The following is a 17,286-nucleotide window of genomic DNA, read 5'->3' as shown; positions in this document are numbered from 1 at the left end:
TCAGTCTGTGCACCTGGATCAAACTGACAGGACAGAAATGTCAAAAAGAATGAGTCTTTAATACCAGTTTAACTTCCCTTTGCCCATCTGGAATTCCAGCTTTACAGTTCTATTTACTCAGTGTGCTAATCAGAGCTGCTACATGAGAGGAAGTGAACAACAACTGTCATAAGCACAACAATCCCAAAGCCATCACTGGCAATCTCAGAACACAGCAATTGTTTGTTCCACACTTTGCTCCTATCCCCAGGAGGTTTGTCTTAAACACCTGGAGTCAGTCACTTCTGGAAATGTCATAGCAACATCCCCCCCTGTACAAATAATCATAGAATAGAAGCACAGAATCAGGCAGGGCTGGAAGGGAGCACAAGGAGCAGCCAGTGCCAACCCCTGCCATGCCCAGGGACACCCTACCCTAGAGCAGGCTGCACACAGCCTCAGCCAGCCTGGCCTCAAACACCTCCAGCCATGGGGCCTCAACCACCTCCCTGGGCAACCCATTCCAGCCTCTCACCACTCTCCTGCTCAACAACTTCCTCCTCACCTCCAGCCTCACTCTCCCCACCTCCAGCTTTGCTCCATTCCCCCCACTCCTGACACTCCCTCACAGCCTCAAAAGTCCCTCCCCAGCTTTTTTGGAGCCCCCTGCAGATGCTGCAAGGCCACAAGAAGGTCCCCTGGGAGCCTCCTCTGCTCCAGCCTGCACAGCCCCAACTCTTTCAGGCTGTGCTCACAGCAGAGCTGCTGCAGCCTCTCAGCATCCTCCTGGCCCTGCTCTGGACACTCTCCAGCATCTCCACAGCCCTCTTGTCCCAGGGGCTCCAGAGATGGATGCAGCACTCCAGGTGGGGTCTCAGCAGAGCACAGCAGAGGGGCAGAATCCCCTCCCTGGCCCTGCTGGCCACACTGCTGCTGCTGCAGCCCAGGCTCTGCTTGACTTTCTGGGCTGCAAGTGCACACTGCTGGCTCCTGCTCAGCTTCTCCTCCACCAGCACCCCCAAGTCCCTCTCCTCAGGGCTGCTCTCCAGCCACTCACTGCCCAGCCTGCATTGGTGCTTGGCATTGCCTCCATCCAGCTGCAGGACCTTGCCCTTGGTCTTGTTGAACCTCCTGAGCTTGGCTTGTGCCCACCTCTGCAGCCTGCCCAGGTCCCTCTGGATGGATCCTGCCCTCCAGCCGGGCTGCTGCACCACACAGCTTGGTGGTGTGGGCAGCAAACTTGCTGAGGCTGCACTCAGTGCCTCTGTCCATGGCACCACAGAGATGCTGAACAAGACTGGTCCCAGGACTGATCCCTGAGAGACTCTGCTTGTCACTGCCTGCACTTGGCCATGGAGCCATTGACAGCCACGCTCTGGGGTCAGCCTTCAAGCCACTTCTTATCCATCAGTGCTCCACCCCTCACACCCATGTGTCACCACAGAACAGTGGGGTACTTTACAAAGTACTCAGACATTTGAACTTCTATTCCTTCCCTCTTGCCTGCTGCTTACCTAGAACCTTCCCTGAGTGGAACAGAAGCACCCTAAGGTGCAGCACACCCAAAGCAGAAGTCCACAGTGCTGTGCCCCAGTATAAAAGCCTGGGTCACAGCACCCTGCACCTCTGCCAAAGCAGGCACCCACTGCTGCCCAGTGAGCTTCGAGGCTCCTCCATCCACTTCTCTCCTCTCTGCTACCACAGGCCACAAACCAAGATGCAGCTTCTCCTTTTTCCAGCTCAGTGGTCAAGGAAGTTTGCTTGTTTGGAGCATGATTGGTTGGGCTAATAAAAGGTTATCTGTGCACAAGCCTTGCCTCACCGGAAAGGTGTATTCATCAGACAGAGCACTCCCAGCAGCAGGCTCCTTAGCAGAACTGATTAGATACAGACTAACTGTGGTCAGACCAAAGGTCAGGACACACCTGCACAAGGAAAGGTTTGTGTTTGACAGTGGCAACAGAAAGCTGCTCTGCTGAACACACAACCCCATGTTACCAGGCACAGAACCCCATCTTCCCATGCAGCAGGCAGCCCTTGCACAGGGATGCTGCACTCTGCCTGAGTTTTCCTTCACACATGGATACAAACCAAAAGAGGGAGTCAGGGCTTGACAAAGCAGAGAGAGTGATTGGCACTGGAATGGGCTGCCCAGGGAGGTGGTGGAGTCTGTGTGGCTGGAGGTGTTGCAGCCAAGCCTGGCTGGGGCACTTAGTGCCATGGTCTGGTTGGTTGGGCAGGGCTGGGTGCTAGGTTGGGCTGGGTGAGCTTGGAGCTCTCTTCCAACCTGCTTGATTCTCTGAGTCTTGACTTGCCAGCATCAAGGGGAATGGATTTTCCAGGAGCAGCAGGAAACAGGCCAAAGCAAATTACAAGTGTACTAGCACAGCCAACTATCCCCACATGCTCTACCTCACTGAGAAGGATTAATGCTACCAACACCACTGGGAAGGAAGACAATTCAGCATCCACACTTCTTGCAGCAGAATACAAATGGCACTGGCAGCCAGACAAGATTTTGGCATCCCTTCTGTCTACAGGCAACAACAGATCAGCTAAGTGTAAGACAGAAACACTCCTGCCTTTGCTTTCAGTGCCTTTCTATTGATGCACTGAAGAGTTCTGAACAAAAAGGATAAAAGTCACCTATCACCAGAAGGTGAAGACATTCTTATGCCTGATACAACACCTGAAGACTTCCAGGTAGATGACTTCAGTGTCATGTGCTTGGGTAAACGATGAATCAGGAGCAGACTCTTGCACCACCTTACCAAAGCAGTGCCAAGCTGATGCACTGCAAGAGGTTCTCTCACCACAAACCCAACACCATCAGCCCCTACAGGTTTGTGTAAACCACACCAGATTAAACTCCCAAAGACCCCAGACCTGCACACTCAATGGTTGTTACTCAAGCTCTACTTACAAATACTTCACTGTTCCTTCTAGAGAGTAGTTAGCAGCTGCTGGACGATGCTGAAACCACCTTTGTACTGAATGAGAGCAAAGAAGAAGAGGTTAGGTTCATCCTGGCAAGGTGTGAAGTAATGGCCTGGATTATGTGGCTGGAAACAAAGAAGGAAAGGCTGAATACATGCAAATCTTGTTGGTGTTCAAGGTAGCTTTTAGCTACTGATCAGATTACTATTAAAGGAACAGGAAACAGCTATCCTGGGATTTTTCAGCTGTCCAGTTTTATGAAGGACTGTACAACACAACCAGCCTGAAATGCTGCTTCTCAGAATCAGCTCCAGCAATTTTCAGCCACTGGGACTGAAGATCAGAAGAAGAAAATTACATCTTTCAAGCACTACCTAGAATCACAGAATGATAGTATCAGTCAGGGTTGGAAGGGACCACAAGGACCATCCAGCTCCAACCCCCCTGACATGGGCAGGGACACCTCACACCAGAGCAGGCTGCCCACAGCCTCATCCAGCCTGCTCTTAAACACCTCCAGGGATGAGGCTTCCACCACCTGCCTGGGCAACCCCTTCCAGGGTCTCACTACCCTCATGCTGAAAAACTTCTTCCTAACAGCCAAGCTGAATCTCCCCATTTCCAGCTTTGTTCCATTCCCCCCAAGTCCTATCACTACCTGACAGCCTAAAAAGTCCCTCCCCAGCTTTCTTTTATCCCCCCTCAGATACTGAAAGGCCACAAGAAGGTCACCTGGGAGCCTTCTCCTCTCCAGACTGAACAGCTCCACTTTCTCAGTCTCTCCTCACAGCAGAGCAGCTCCATCCCTCTGAGCATCCTCGTGGCCCTTCTCTGGGCACCTTCCAGCACCTCCATACCCCTTTTCTTGCAATAGAAGCTCCAGAACTATGATACTGTAAGAGTTTGGAGCAGAGTTTCTCAACGTGTACATCACCAGGAGACACCTGGGTTGATCCCAGTGCAAAACAGCCATTAGGAAGCCATCCTGAGGACTTCTCTGGCTCTCTACCATACTGCAACACCTGTTACCTGAGAGCTGCTGGGAAGAGCAGCAAAACATTCCTTAGCCTACTTGGGGGTTTGTTACCTTTGATTTTCAAAGAGCTCTTTGATATGATGATTCTGCACTTCTGAACAGTAATGCCTGAAGCAGAGGGTGCACATCATGGAATGCATTTTCTCCTCCTTTCACCTTTTTCCTCTTCCAGGCCTGATTGCCTTCCCTGCAGCTACCTCAATAAGAATTTAAGAGCTACTTTAGCCCTCTGGGATCTCACTGCAAGGAGCAGGTGAGCTGGTGAGAGGTCATTTCCTACCAAAGCCCAGTTCAGGAGGGACAGGGATCTGCTGGAGAGGGTCCAGAGGAGGCCTATGAGGATGATGAGGGGACTGGAGCACTGCCTGATGAGAAGAGGCTGAGGGACCTGGGGCTGCTTAGTCTGGAGAAGAGAAGACTGAGAGGGGATCTAATCAATGTCTATAAATATCTGGGAACTGGGGGTCAGAAGGAGTGGGACAGGCTCTGCTCACTGCTGCCTGAGATAGGACAAGGAGCAATGGATGGAAGCTGCAGCACAGGAGGTTCCAGCTCAACACAAGGGGAACTTCTTGACTGTAAGGGTCCCAGAGCCCTGGCACAGGCTGCCCAGAGAGGCTGTGGAGTCTCCTTCTCTGTAGGCTTTCAAGGCCTGTCTGGATGTGTTCCTGTGTGATCTAAGCTAGATTATATGGTCCTGCTCTAGCAGGAGGATTGGATTCAATCTCTGTGGGTCTCTTTCAACCCCTAACATCCTGTGATGAACCTTCCCTCTTCCTTTGCATCATGTTTTTCTTTCCCTCTGCTCACAATGCCAGATGGAGCAGAGTGATCTCTGCTGGAGCATTGAGTGCAAGAACTCCTACACTGAGAGCAGTTAGGAAGCTGGGCAAGAAGCAGGATAGAGGATGGATCACAGGATGTTAGGGGTTGGAAGGGATCTCCAGAGGTCATCAAGTCCAACTCTCCAGCCAGAGCAGGACCAGAATCTAGTGCAGGTCACAGAGCAACACATCCAGACAGGGCTGGAAAGCCTGCAGAGAAGAATATGCATATAGAGAACACAGAGCCAGGCATTCTGGATACATCTCTAGCTCTTGGAGCTGTCATCTGTGGGACACTAGGAAGCATACTGCATGCTTGCTGTCATCTTACACCCTACCCTCACAATGCCACCTTCTAGCCATCAGGGAAGACAGAGCAGTGAAGCTGGTCCTGTTGCTCTGACTGAAGTGGCCATTCTCTGGACCCTTCAGGTGAGGGTGAGTGGGAGGAAGAAAAGGAAGGTTTAATGTTGGCTTTTAAGAGTTAGCCTAGAAGGTTGCCAGTTGCCCAACAGCACAGGGGCACCATTACCAGCAGGTTATGGCTTGCAGAGCTTTTAACACCAGCAGAGAACTCAGCAGTCTTCCAGAAGCACTACTGTGCTATTTTAAACACCTTTGGAGATGCTACATGGCCTGGAAGCTTGTCACTATGCTTTAGGGAGCACTCACTACAAGGAACCTTGGTAGCATGAAGGCTTCTTTTTCAGTCTTCAGCACTGCAAAGGAACCAGCCATGACAAGAATTGGATGTGAAAGTGGATGTGCCTGCACTGGGTAACATGACTTCCAGTTCCACTCGCACATCAGCTCCAACAACTTCAGCACAGAGCACCCAGATGAAGAGTCCAAGGCAGAGCATCCTTCTGGTCTTTTTAAGTCACCTTTTGGTAGTAAGAGACATAGAGGCAGGCTGCATACAGACAATGGTTATGGTATAAGAACAGAGATTGAAGAACCTCAGAGGGGAAATAAGCCAAATCCAAACCAAGGGAAATGCAGTGCATAACAAGTATGAAACCCCTGTCCTGCCCATGCATGTGAATCACAGAATGGCTCAGGCTGGAAGAGACCTTAGAGATTGTCTAGTGCAAAGACACCTCTCAACCAGACCAGGCTACTCAAGGCCTCATGCAACCTGGCTTTGAACACTGAGTCTGGCAGAAGTAAGTTTGCAGACACCAAGCTAGGAGCAGGTGTGGAGCTGTTGGAGGGTAGCAGAGCCCTGCAGAGGGACCTGGCCAGGCTGCATGGGTGGGCAGAGGCCATGGGATGAGACTGAACAAGGCCAAGGGCAGGGTTCTGCACTTTGGCCACAATGACCCCAAGCAGCACTGCAGGCTGGGGTCAGAGTGGCTGAGAGCAGGCAGGCAGAGAGGGAGCTGGGGGTGCTGGGAGAGAGGAGCTGCAGAGGAGGCAGCAGTGCCCAGGTGGGCAGCAGAGCCAATGGCATCCTGGGCTGGCTGAGGAGCAGTGTGGGCAGCAGGACAAGGGAGGTTCTTGTGCCCACCCCTGTGCTCAGCACTGCTCAGGCCACCCCTGGAGTGCTGTGTCCAACTCTGGGCTCCTCACTCATTTACTTCATTGCATCATTAAACCACCTCCTATGTGTGCTGAGAACTGTCAGGTTTACTTATAACCACGGCACTTAATGCTACTAAAACCCAAGAAACACAATGGAAATACTCACAGCTACTAAGCATATTGGGGAAAAGATGCTTTGTGAGTGCAGCACAGGACTAAAAGTCAAGAATCTCAGGATAAAAGCCATGCCCTGTTGCCCCTTCCCTTTACAGCAAGGAGAACCAACTTATCCAGCATTTTTTTGGAAGCCATAAGTTGGCTTACCCTTCACCAACACTTTAACAGCCACAACTGCAGTTTTCCAGTCCTCTCTCTGTCCTCTGTCCCTGTTTTGGTCCTAGAGTGTCCTGGTGGAGAGAAGGGTGCTCATGAACCAGTCATGTGCCCTTGTGGCCAAGAAGGCAGAAGGTATCCTGGGATGGATGAGAAGGGCTGTGGTTAGTAGGTCCAGAGAGGTTCTTCTGCCCCTTTACTCTGCCAGATCTGGAATACTGTGTCCAGGTCTGAGCACCTCAGTTCAAGGAGCTCAGGGGAGTGCTTGAGAAAGTGCAGCCCAGAGGCACAGAGCTCTGCAGGCAGGGAACATCTCCTGTGGGGCCAGGCTGAGGCAGCTGGGGCTGGCAGCTGGCAGCAGAGCAGCCTGAGGGCTGCCCTCAGTGCTGTGCCCAAGCTGTGCAGGGCAGTGTGGGCAGGACGCAGGCAGGCTCTGCTCAGGGCTGGCCCAGGGCAGCACAAGGGGCACTGGGGGAAAGCTGGGGCAGAGGAGGTGGCAGGGCAAGAGGAGGGGAAGCTTTTTGGTTGTGAGGGTGGCAGAGGCCTGGAGCAGGCTGCCCAGAGAGGCTGTGGAGTCTCCTTCTCTGCAGCCATTGCAAACCCACCTGGCTGTGCTGTGTGTGCCCTGCCCTGGCTGCTGCTGCTCTGGGAGGGGGCTTAGACTGGATGAGCTTTTGAGGTAGCCTTCCAACCCCTAACCCTCAGTGATTCTCTGGGGTGAAAAGGAAAAGCCCTTCTGGTGCAAACTGCTATTCATCCAACTTGATAGCATGAAAAAAACCCAACCAACAAGAAGTTGATTTCATGGCTGCAGGTTTGCTTTTAAATTAGGTTCATTTTCCTTAAAATAGAGTTGCACACTGAAATTTTATTCCAGCTCCATAACCAAGTTTCCTCAGTCTGGAGCATTCTTCAACCTATCCCTTGATTTACTGCTGAAGTGAAAAAGCAGGAGGGGAAGGAGACAAGCCCCTTCAGCACTCCTGCAGCAGACAAATCCAGGCATGCCACACCTCAGGCAAATGTGGGTCTTGCTGCCTTTCTCTTTTTGGATCAAAGCTACATGGAGAAGCTCAGTGTTGTACCACACCTCTCACCCAAATCAACTGCAAACCAGAAATATCTGAAGGAGCACTTTGCTGAGGAGCACTGCTACCTTCTGCTTGGCATGAGCCACGTAATTGGATCATTCAGAGGGACTGAGACAAGCAAGGCCTATTTCTATTGAAACAAAACCACAATACATCCTCCAGCCCCTGGCATCAAAACAAAGCAACCAGAGCTGCTACAGCTACACTCCTCATTTCTTGACTACTTTGGAGCTGCATTTACAGTGGCATCAACAAACTGAAACATAACCATGGCTCATTTTTATCCAACACCTCAGGTATAATTTCTAAGTACCTCAAGAGAAAATCTAAAGCCTTATTTTATTTATTAAAATCACCACTAGGAAAGCACCTAAACAAATATTCAACACAAGAAAATAGACTCAGCAAGCTGCATATGCTTTCTTCTCACTAAAAGAGACAGGCTTGAGAAGAGTTGGGACTCTTCAGCACAGAGAAGGCTCCATGGAGACCTTGCAGCAGCCTTCCAGCACCTGAAGGTAACCTACGAGGAAGCCAGGATGGGACTTCTGAGAAGGGCTGGGGGTGCTAGAATCATAGAATCAACCAGGTTGGAAGAGAGCTCCAAGCTCACCCAGCCCAACCTAGCACCCAGCCCTATCCAGTCAACCGGACCATGGCACTAAGTGCCTCATCCAGGCTTTGCTTGAAGACCTCCAGGTATGGTGAGCAGACTGAGACTGGAGATGAGGAAGAACTTCTTTGAAGTGAGGGTGGTGAGACACTGGAATGGGTTACCCAGAGAGGTTGTGGCTGCCTCATTCCTGAAGGGCTGAAGGCCAGGCTGGGTGGGACCTTGAGCAGTCTGAGCTAGTGGAACGTGGTCCTTCCCATGGCAGGGGGGTTGGAACTGGGTGATCTTCAAAGTCCCTTCCAACCTAAACCAATCTATGAACACATGAGAGTGTTTGGATGCACAATGATGGTACTAAAGTAATGACACATAAACCCCATTCCTCTTTCTGACCAAATCAGATGCATTTCTGTGCATGTGGGGTCCATAAGGCAGCTGCTTGTGGCATGACATGTGAACCCAATAACATGCTTATCAGATCAAACTAACTAATAGATGCTGGTGCTCTGGAAGGCAAATGAAAGCACACAGGGATGATGTAATTATCAGCAAAGGGGCTGGCTTCAAAAGCTTGAACAACTTCAGCTATTTCTCTACCCAAAGTAGAGAAAAAGGAATTCCCCCACTGTCCACACACCAGAAGAGGATGTGAATGCCCAAGACTATACCCAGTATGTATTTACTCTTATAACAGAATAAGAAAGTTCAATATTGTGGGATGCAAAAATCTCTTCTGTTAAATCACTGCAAGGATTTCAGCTGGACACTGTGTCACCCAAATTACAGCAAGCAGTCAAAGCACACACACCTAACACTGGAACAAAGTGCACATTGGAAAGGAACTTAAATTAACAGAAGACTGGATGAGGCACTTGGTGCCATGGTCTAGTTGACTGGATAGGGCTGGGTGATAGGTTGGACTGGATGATCTTGGAGGTCTCTTCCAACCTGGTTGATTCTATGATGCTAAATACTAAGAAGAGGTTTGCTACTGGCACCTTTATGGCAAGAAAAATAAGATGGAACCAGAGTGAAGGACCAGTCCTTGGCACACTGAGAATAACAGTGTAAAGCAAAAGAATTCTTAAGCAAACAGCTACCACAGCTGTGCAAATCCTGAACATCAGGAGGGATGCTTCTTGTAGTCATCACTGCTTTGGAGCTGGGAGCTTGGAGCAGAGGAGCCTGAGGGTTGCCCTCAGTGCTGCACTAAAGATGTGCAGGGCAGGGTGGGCAGGATGCAGCCAGGCTGAAGTTGTGGCCAGCCTCATCTAGGGTAGGGTGTCCCTTCCCACAGCAGCGGGGTTGGAACTGGATGATACATCTGGTCTCTTCCAACCCTGACTGAGTCTGTGATTCTATGCTCAGGGGTGGCCAAAGGCAGCAGAAGGGGCACTGGAGGCAAGCTGGAGCAGAGGAGGTGCCACAGGAACAGAAGGGGAAACTTTTTCCCTGTGAGGTCATGGAAGCTCCTTCTGTAGAGACTTTCTGACTCCAATGGATGTGTTCCTGTGTGACCTGCTCTAGGTGCTCCTGCTCTGGCAGGGAGGCTGGACTGGATGATCTTCTGAGGTCCCTTCCAAGCCCTAACACTCTATGAGATACCACTTCTAGTCATCACTACTTGGGAGATTCTCCCTGCAACGAAGCTGCACAGCAAAAAGAAGCCAACCTGCTGAAGGGAAATTCGTGCAAAGATGACAGGAGTGCTTTACCCATCTCGGTGAGGAAGATGTTTGGCTGCAGCACCTTAATACCACAAGAACTACCAGCTGCTTCTTGATCAAAGGAAAACTGACACAAACACATGAAAGCAGCAGCAAAAACCTCCAGATATCCAAGCAGGAAAGAGAAACTGACATCCCAGAATTTAGGGCAAAGCATTTCCTCTGTTTCATTTGACAAGGAAAAGTGAGATGTGCAAATAACAAACAGAAACAAGCACATCCTTCTTACTACTTCATATGGCAGAGGACACAGGCATGAAATAGTTCACACAATGTGTAACTACTGCAGATAACTGATCTAAGAGTCACAGGAAGAAAAAAGAAGAAACTAAGATGTGAGCAAGAGGAATTTAATATATTAAATGTGTTACACTTGCAGAAAGCCTGAAATGTGTAAGCATTGCAGCTGTAGATACACACAACGAGCAAAGGCCACTCAAAAGAAAAACCATTTTGATTTGGATTTCACTGCCCCAAGTACTTCAAAATCCTTACAACATTCAGATCCCCACAGAGGGCTATGTGCTAGGGTTTTAGGGTCTGGACAGCTGAAGCACCTCTGCTGCAAAGACAGGCTGAGGCAGCTGAGGTTGTTCAGCTTGGAAAAGAGCAGGCTCCAGGGACACCTAAGAGCTGCCTCTCAGAACCTGAAGGGGCTACAGGAAGGATGGAGAGAGACTTGGCAAAGGCCTGTGGTGATAGGAGGGGAGGCAATGGATTCAACCTAGAGAAAAGCAGGCTGAGATTGGATGTGAGGAACAAGTTCTGCACCATGAGGGTGCCACAACACTGCAACAGGTTGCCCAGGGAGGTAGTTCAGGCTCCATCCCTGGAAAAAATCAAGGTGGGGCTTGACAGGGCTCTGGGCTGCCTGACCTAGTGGAGGATGTCCCTGCTGACTGCAGGGGGGTGGACTGGATAAGCTCTGGAGGTCCCTCCCAACCCAGACCATTCATAGAATCAAGCAGGTTGGAAGAGAGCTCCAAGCTCAGCCAGTCCAACCTAGCACCCAGCCCTGCCCAACCAACCAGACCATGGCACTCAGTGCCCCAGCCAGGCTTGGCTTCAACACCTCCAGGCACAGCCACTCCACCACCTCCCTGGGCAGCCCATTCCAATGCCAATCACTCCCTCTGGGAAGATTCTATGATTCTCAGTACAAATGAAGAAAAGCAAAGCAAAGTCTGAATGGCCTGAATGACAGCCATGAAGCCTGGCAAATGTTACATCATTTCACACAATCACCAAGCGAGTTTGGTTTGGGGTGATTTTTTCCCCCCTCATTTTAATGGTTAATTTCCACTCTGTGACTCACCTCTTATCTTTAAACCCCTATAAATCATCATCCATCACTGTGGAGATAACACAGTGAAAGGTATCTCAATTCAGTTCAGGGTAATACTATGCTGCAAAATAGCTCTGTGATTAGACAAGATTTCAAGTCACTTTTTTCCCTCCACGATTATATTGGGAAAACCATGCTCTTACATCCACCAATTCCCATCAGAGAATCTAGACAGGCAGCATCACAGAATCACCCAGGTTGGAAGAGACCTCTAAAGGTCATCTAGTCCAACCCCCCTGTAATGAGCAGAGTTGTGATGGAAATACTGAACAGGAGTCAGTTACAACGAAATAACTCAGAAATTATCTCAGTGTCAGAAGCTCTGCAGGCCAAATAATCTGCTGCAGTACTGAAAGAACTTTGCTTTTGATTACTGCAATGACCTTGGCTGAGTTACAGCACTGAGAAGTCTTGAGAGAAGACAGCTGAGAGGGCATCTGACCAAGGTCTGTAAATATCTGAAGGGTGGGTGTCAAGATGCAGGCACCAGGCTCTTTGTGGTGCTGCTCAGGTACAGGACAAGGAATAACAGCTACAAGCTGGGACAGAGGAGATTCCACCTCAACAAGAGGAGACACTTCTGTGAGGGTGAGGGTGCCAGAGCCCTGGAACAGGCTGCCCAGAGAGGTTGTGGAGCCTCCTTCTCTGGGGACATTCCAAACCCACTCAGATGCGTTCCTGTGTGACTCACTCTAGGTGATCCTACTCTGGCACAGGGATTGCACTGAGGGGTCCCTTCCAAACCCAACCATTCTGTGATTACTGCTCCTTCCATTATTTAAGCACATGATCCCAATTTCCCCTCTCAGGCAGCAGGAGAGTCACAAGGACGTTACATTTGTGTATGTCACACACTCACTGACCCAAAGCACTATAGCACAGAATACCGAAGGCTGAGCATAACCTGTGAAACATCACCTGAAAGGTAGCTGCATCAAACAGGCTCTAAGAGATACACAGACCTTACAAACCCCACAGTTATCAGGTGGAGTACAGCTGTGAGAGACAAAGGAGGAAGACTGAAACAGGGAGGAGACAAATTGAGATGGCTGGTAGGCAGCGCAGTCAGATTCATATGCTGGGTTAGGTTGGAAGGGACCTCAAACATCATCTAGCTCAGGGACACCTTTCACTAGAGACCAGGCTGCTCTTCATCATAAGGCTGGTGAGACACTGGAACACGTTGCCCAAAGAGGTGGTGGGAGCTCCATTCCTGGAATTTCTTAAGGACAGGCTGGATGTGACTCTGAGCAACCAGACTTGGTGAAAAGTGCCCCTGCCCGTGGCAGGGAGATTGGAACCTGATGATCCTTGAGGTCCCTTCCAACTCTGACAACTCTGTGATTCTATGAACTGGAAAGGGTCCTGACTATTATTTTACCCCTGAAAGGACAGAGGCAAAGCCTGTCATTGTTACAGCAGTTGAAATAACAAAACACCTTGAGAGATGCAAGAAAACAACCAGGAGAGGATGTAGCACATTCAACTGCTCTGAACTAAATACTTGCAAATGGCAACCTCACATGAAAAGCAGCACAGGAGTTAAGCTTGGGGCTAAACAACCTTGAACGTCCACCTAGAGAGAAAATAAGACAGGACCAAAGCAAAAGCATCCAAGTGTAGTTAAAATCATTTTGGCAAATGAGAGATCAGCTGGAAAAGCACTGCTATCAGGAAGGAAAGCTCACCACACAGTGCTTTAAAGCAATGCAGACACCAAGTCCTTCACAGAAGCTGCTTCTGTGATGTACAGTCTAAGCTGGCTACCATGCCATATTTATTTAAGTGCTTAAGGTCGACCAACTTTTACTACAAGAAGAAGAAAAAAACAATCTAATTTTGCTCTGAAAACCTGAGCATTCAGGATTTCAATCCCTCAGAACATATCCTGAGCCTTTGCTCAGGGCAGCAAAAGCAAAGAAAGATTTGATACTGCACAACTTGTCCTTCAGATGCAGTTTAGTTGTAACTCTTGCTACAGATGCCAGCAGTAGTAACATCTACATTTTGGTCATAGAATAAATCAGGATTGGAAGGGACCACAAGCATCAGGCAGTGCCAAACCCCCTGCCATGCCCAGGGACACCCTACCCTAGAGCAGGCTGCACACAGCCTCAGCCAGCCTGGCCTCAAACACCTCCAGCCATGGGGCCTCAACCACCTCCCTGGGCAACCCCTGCCAGGCTCTCACCACTCACTCAACAACTTCCTCCTCACATCCAGCCTGAAGCTACCCATTTCCAGCTTCACTCCATTGCTCCCAGTCCTGTCACTTCCTGACAGCCTAAAAAATCCCTCCCCAGGTTTTTTGTAGCCCACTTCAGATCCTGGAAGGCCACAAGAAGGTCACTTCAGAGTCTGCTAACACTGTCCTTGGCCAAGATTCCTGCAACATAGCAGGTTGTAGTATCTCTATTCCCACGTCTTGGATTTCTGGAAAAGCTGTGCAAATGCTTCCTGTGACACAGAATTTTGTCTCCTTTTTGCCTCTTCCCCAGTAGTTAAGAGATGCAAACAACTTCTCTTACTTATTTCATGCTTGCTTGCTACAGCTTGATCTGGGCAGGCAGTCTGAAGGGATGGATGCACTAAATCATAGAATCAACCAGGTTGGAAGAGAGCTCCAAGCTCAGCCAGTCCAGGCTTGCACCCAGCCCTGGCCAAGCAACCAGACCATGGCACGAAGTGCCCCAGCCAGGCTTGGCTGCAACACCTCCAGGGATGGCAACCCCACCACCTCCCTGGGCAGCCTGCTCCAATGGAGCTGATCTGGTGCTTCACTTCCACTGCCATTCTAGCAACGGAGAACCCTAGAGATCAAGACTCAGATGCTGCCAGAGCACTGCAAAGTTCGCAAAGGGGGAACAATAGCTGCAGCCATCAGCCCCCACCATTGCCTTGGGGGGGTCAACACTGTAAGAAAGAGCATTTTACTTTGGAATGTGAAGGTAGGATTGTTCCTATCCCTGTGAAGAAGATGAGGACGCCAGGACCCACATGTGAATTAGGAGGGTGTCACTTCCACATCCGTGCTAACGACTCGCATTAGTAGCTGTTGTGCCTGCTGCAAAATTGGTTTGAGCTGGCTCCCATCAAAATGCCTCTTTCTCTGCTGCAGCTGATCCAAACCCCACGCACACACTGCTGCCCGTAAAACACACCACACAAGGACAATCTTCCACGCCACATTACCTTCTAGCAGCCAATTCAAACGCAATAACAGACGAGGCTGGGACCACTCTCACTTGGTCATTAGTGTTCAAATGTCGATACTTGACCACAAGTGATTACATCTGCCTGTGCCTGTCCACGCTCCACAACACATAACCCATCTGATATCATCTTCAATGACTCCATGTGCTGCCTTTTCCTATGGATTCCAGACCCTACAAAGGGTGAAATATACATTGCAGAAATATAATGAGCAAAGCTTTTGTTCCTCCAGCATTTGCCTCTCGAGTCAGAAAGTATAAGCATGAAAGAAAATGCCTTGGGAAGACTACAAGAGAATATTGGGCAGATTTGCTGAGGGAGCTGGGCTTATTCAGCCTGGAGAAGAGGAGGCTCAGGGGTGACCTCATTGATGTCTACAGCTAGCTGAAGGGAGGTTGTAAGCAGGTGGGGTTGGTCTCTTCTCCCAGACAACCAGCAACAGAACAAGGGGACACAGCCTCAAGTTGTGCCAGGGCAGGTTCAGGATGGATGTTAGGAGGAAGTTGTTGGCCTGATGAGGAGAGGCTGAGGGAGCTGGGGGTGTGCAGCCTGCAGCAGAGGAGGCTCAGGGCAGAGCTCATTGCTGTCTGCAGCTGCCTGCAGGGAGGCTGTAGCCAGGTGGGGTTGGGCTCTGCTGCCAGGCAGCCAGCAGCAGAAGAAGGGGACAGAGGCTCAAGCTGTGCCAGGGCAGGTCTAGGCTGGATGTTGTTAGGAAGTTGTTGTCAGAGAGAGTGGTTGGCACTGGAATGGGCTGCCCAGGGAGGTGGTGGAGTGGCCGTGGCTGGAGGTGTTGCAGCCAAGCCTGGCTGGGGCACTGAGTGCCATGGTCTGGTTGGTTGGGCAGGGCTGGGTGCTAGGTTGGGCTGCCTGAAAAGCCTGGATGAGGCACTTGGTGCCATGGTCTAGTTGACTGGATAGTGCTGGGGGATAGGTTGGACTGGATGATCTTGGAGGTCTCTTCCAACCTGGTTGATTCTATGATTCTATGATTCTATGAAACCTGGAGATCCAAGCCCCAGAAGTGCCTGACTGCCCAACTGCAACAGCTCACAGCAGCGGCTGCGAGGGCTGAGCATGGGAGCTGGGCAAGGCACAGCAAACACAGGCGTTCCCCGCTCCCTGCCTGGCTTCCCACACAGCCTTACCTCCGGCACGTCAAAGACTTGGATTCATCTTCCTACTCCCCAAGTTTTGGATAATAACACTCCCTTATCTCCCGCGGCAGCTGTAAACCTGCTTTCAGCAACTAGAGCGGCTTAGGACAGGAGGGAAATGAACTCCCTCTGCCGCCACACGTTTAGGTGGTTTGCCGTCCACAGAGCAAGGGCTCCCGTGAGGTAATGAAGGGAAGGGCAGAGGGAGCAGCTGCCTGGCACCTCCATCACCACTCCTCTCACCCAGCCAAGCGCCCAGAGGTCACCTGCAGAAAGGGCAGCCAGACCCAACCCTAACACCTTCACAAGGCCAAGAGCCAAGACCGTGCCCGCCAACCAGCCTTGTGCCTAAGCACCTCATGCTGCTGGGGGGGACCCGATACCAGCCCACACCTAACCCCGTACACCGCAGCAGCCTCCACCGCACCTCCCACAGCCTCTCGCCCTCGGAAAGCAGAAGTTGTGTTCACCAAGCAAACGAGGAGGGACCTTCCTCGGCGCCATACCTATCTAAGGGCTCGGACCGAGGCGTTCACACTCGATACCAGCTCAACCAGTTTGCTGCCCGGGTTGGCCAACCAGCACAGGCAGGCCCGGGCACCGCTGAAAAGAAGGTTACTGAAGGGCTCCCTCCCCGCTCTCCGTGAGGGGGCAAAAGCAAGCGGCCGCCCCCCCGGCAGCGCAGCCGGCGGGCGGGAAGCCCCTGCCCGCTGCGCCCGACCCGCCGCACAAAAGCCCCCTCACGGCGAACACCTCCCGCGCTACAGAGGCGGCACCGGACGGCGGGGGCGAGACCCGCTCGCTCGGCACGTCCCCGGGCGCTGCCGGCTCCCCCGCGGCTCCCGCGGAGGATAACGGGCCTCGTCCCTCCGTGGGTCAGCGCCACCCCCGCCCTGCGGTCGCGGCCCGAGATGGCGGCCGGACCCTGCCGCTGCAGCCCCCTCAGCACCTGCCCGGCAGGCGGGAGAGCGACCTTCGTCTGCCGCCCCTTGGGGGCTTCGATAGCCCCCGGCCTGGGGGCGGGGAGAGGACGGGACGGCGCTGGGGGCAGCTCAGAGGGGCAGGCAGCCAAGTCGCTGTCCTTCGGCACCTTGCGGGGCCGCGCACTTATCCCTTACCTGTCGCCCGCGGGTAGCTGCGCGCAGCCCCCGGCTCCGCCATCTCCCAGGGACGGTGGTCACAGCCGCCTCCTCCTGCCGCCGCCGCCGGGGCTCCGCTCCGCTCCGTTCCGCGGCACCCAGCGGCCACCGCACAGGCGCACTGCCCGCCCCGCGGCACCTGACACACGGCGCGGCGGGCGGGGAGGAGCGGGAGCGGGAGCAGGGCCGGGCACGGCGGCCGACGGCTGCCTGGTGCCGCTCGGCGGCGGCGGCTCCTCGCCCGGTGCCGCCTGGAGCAGGGCGGGGCGCAGCCAGGTGCTGCCGCTGCCGCTGCCCCTGCCCCGCCTCGCAGCGCTGAGGGCGGGGAGGTGCCGCTGGGAGTCGCCGAGTCCAGCCTCGCCCCAGCCTGG

At 52.1% G+C, this 17,286-nt stretch overlaps 1 protein-coding gene across 8 annotated transcripts in view; it reads right to left on the bottom strand.

Moving 5' to 3' along the window:
* MAP7D2 (MAP7 domain containing 2) overlaps window positions 1-17,059 on the bottom strand; it is a 100,385-nt gene extending 83,326 nt beyond the window's left edge. For 2 of the 8 annotated variants that reach the window (XM_064152036.1, XM_064152037.1), the window contains exon 1: window positions 16,895-17,054. In XM_064152036.1, coding sequence (XP_064008106.1) covers window positions 16,895-16,937 — 43 coding nt within the window. In that variant the 5' untranslated portion in view covers window positions 16,938-17,054. Of the gene's footprint in view, window positions 1-16,894 lie in introns of all 8 variants that reach the window. The other 6 variants (XM_064152041.1, XM_064152043.1, XR_010304189.1 and 3 more) reach the window with 5 other exon arrangements.
* Window positions 17,060-17,286: the final 227 nt, after the last annotated feature.

This window comes from Pogoniulus pusillus, chromosome 12 (genome assembly GCF_015220805.1).
Source record: "Pogoniulus pusillus isolate bPogPus1 chromosome 12, bPogPus1.pri, whole genome shotgun sequence".
Taxonomy (NCBI): Eukaryota; Metazoa; Chordata; class Aves; order Piciformes; family Lybiidae; genus Pogoniulus; species Pogoniulus pusillus.
Note: the sequence above shows the minus strand (reverse complement) of the source record. Positions and strands in the feature narration are given on the sequence as shown.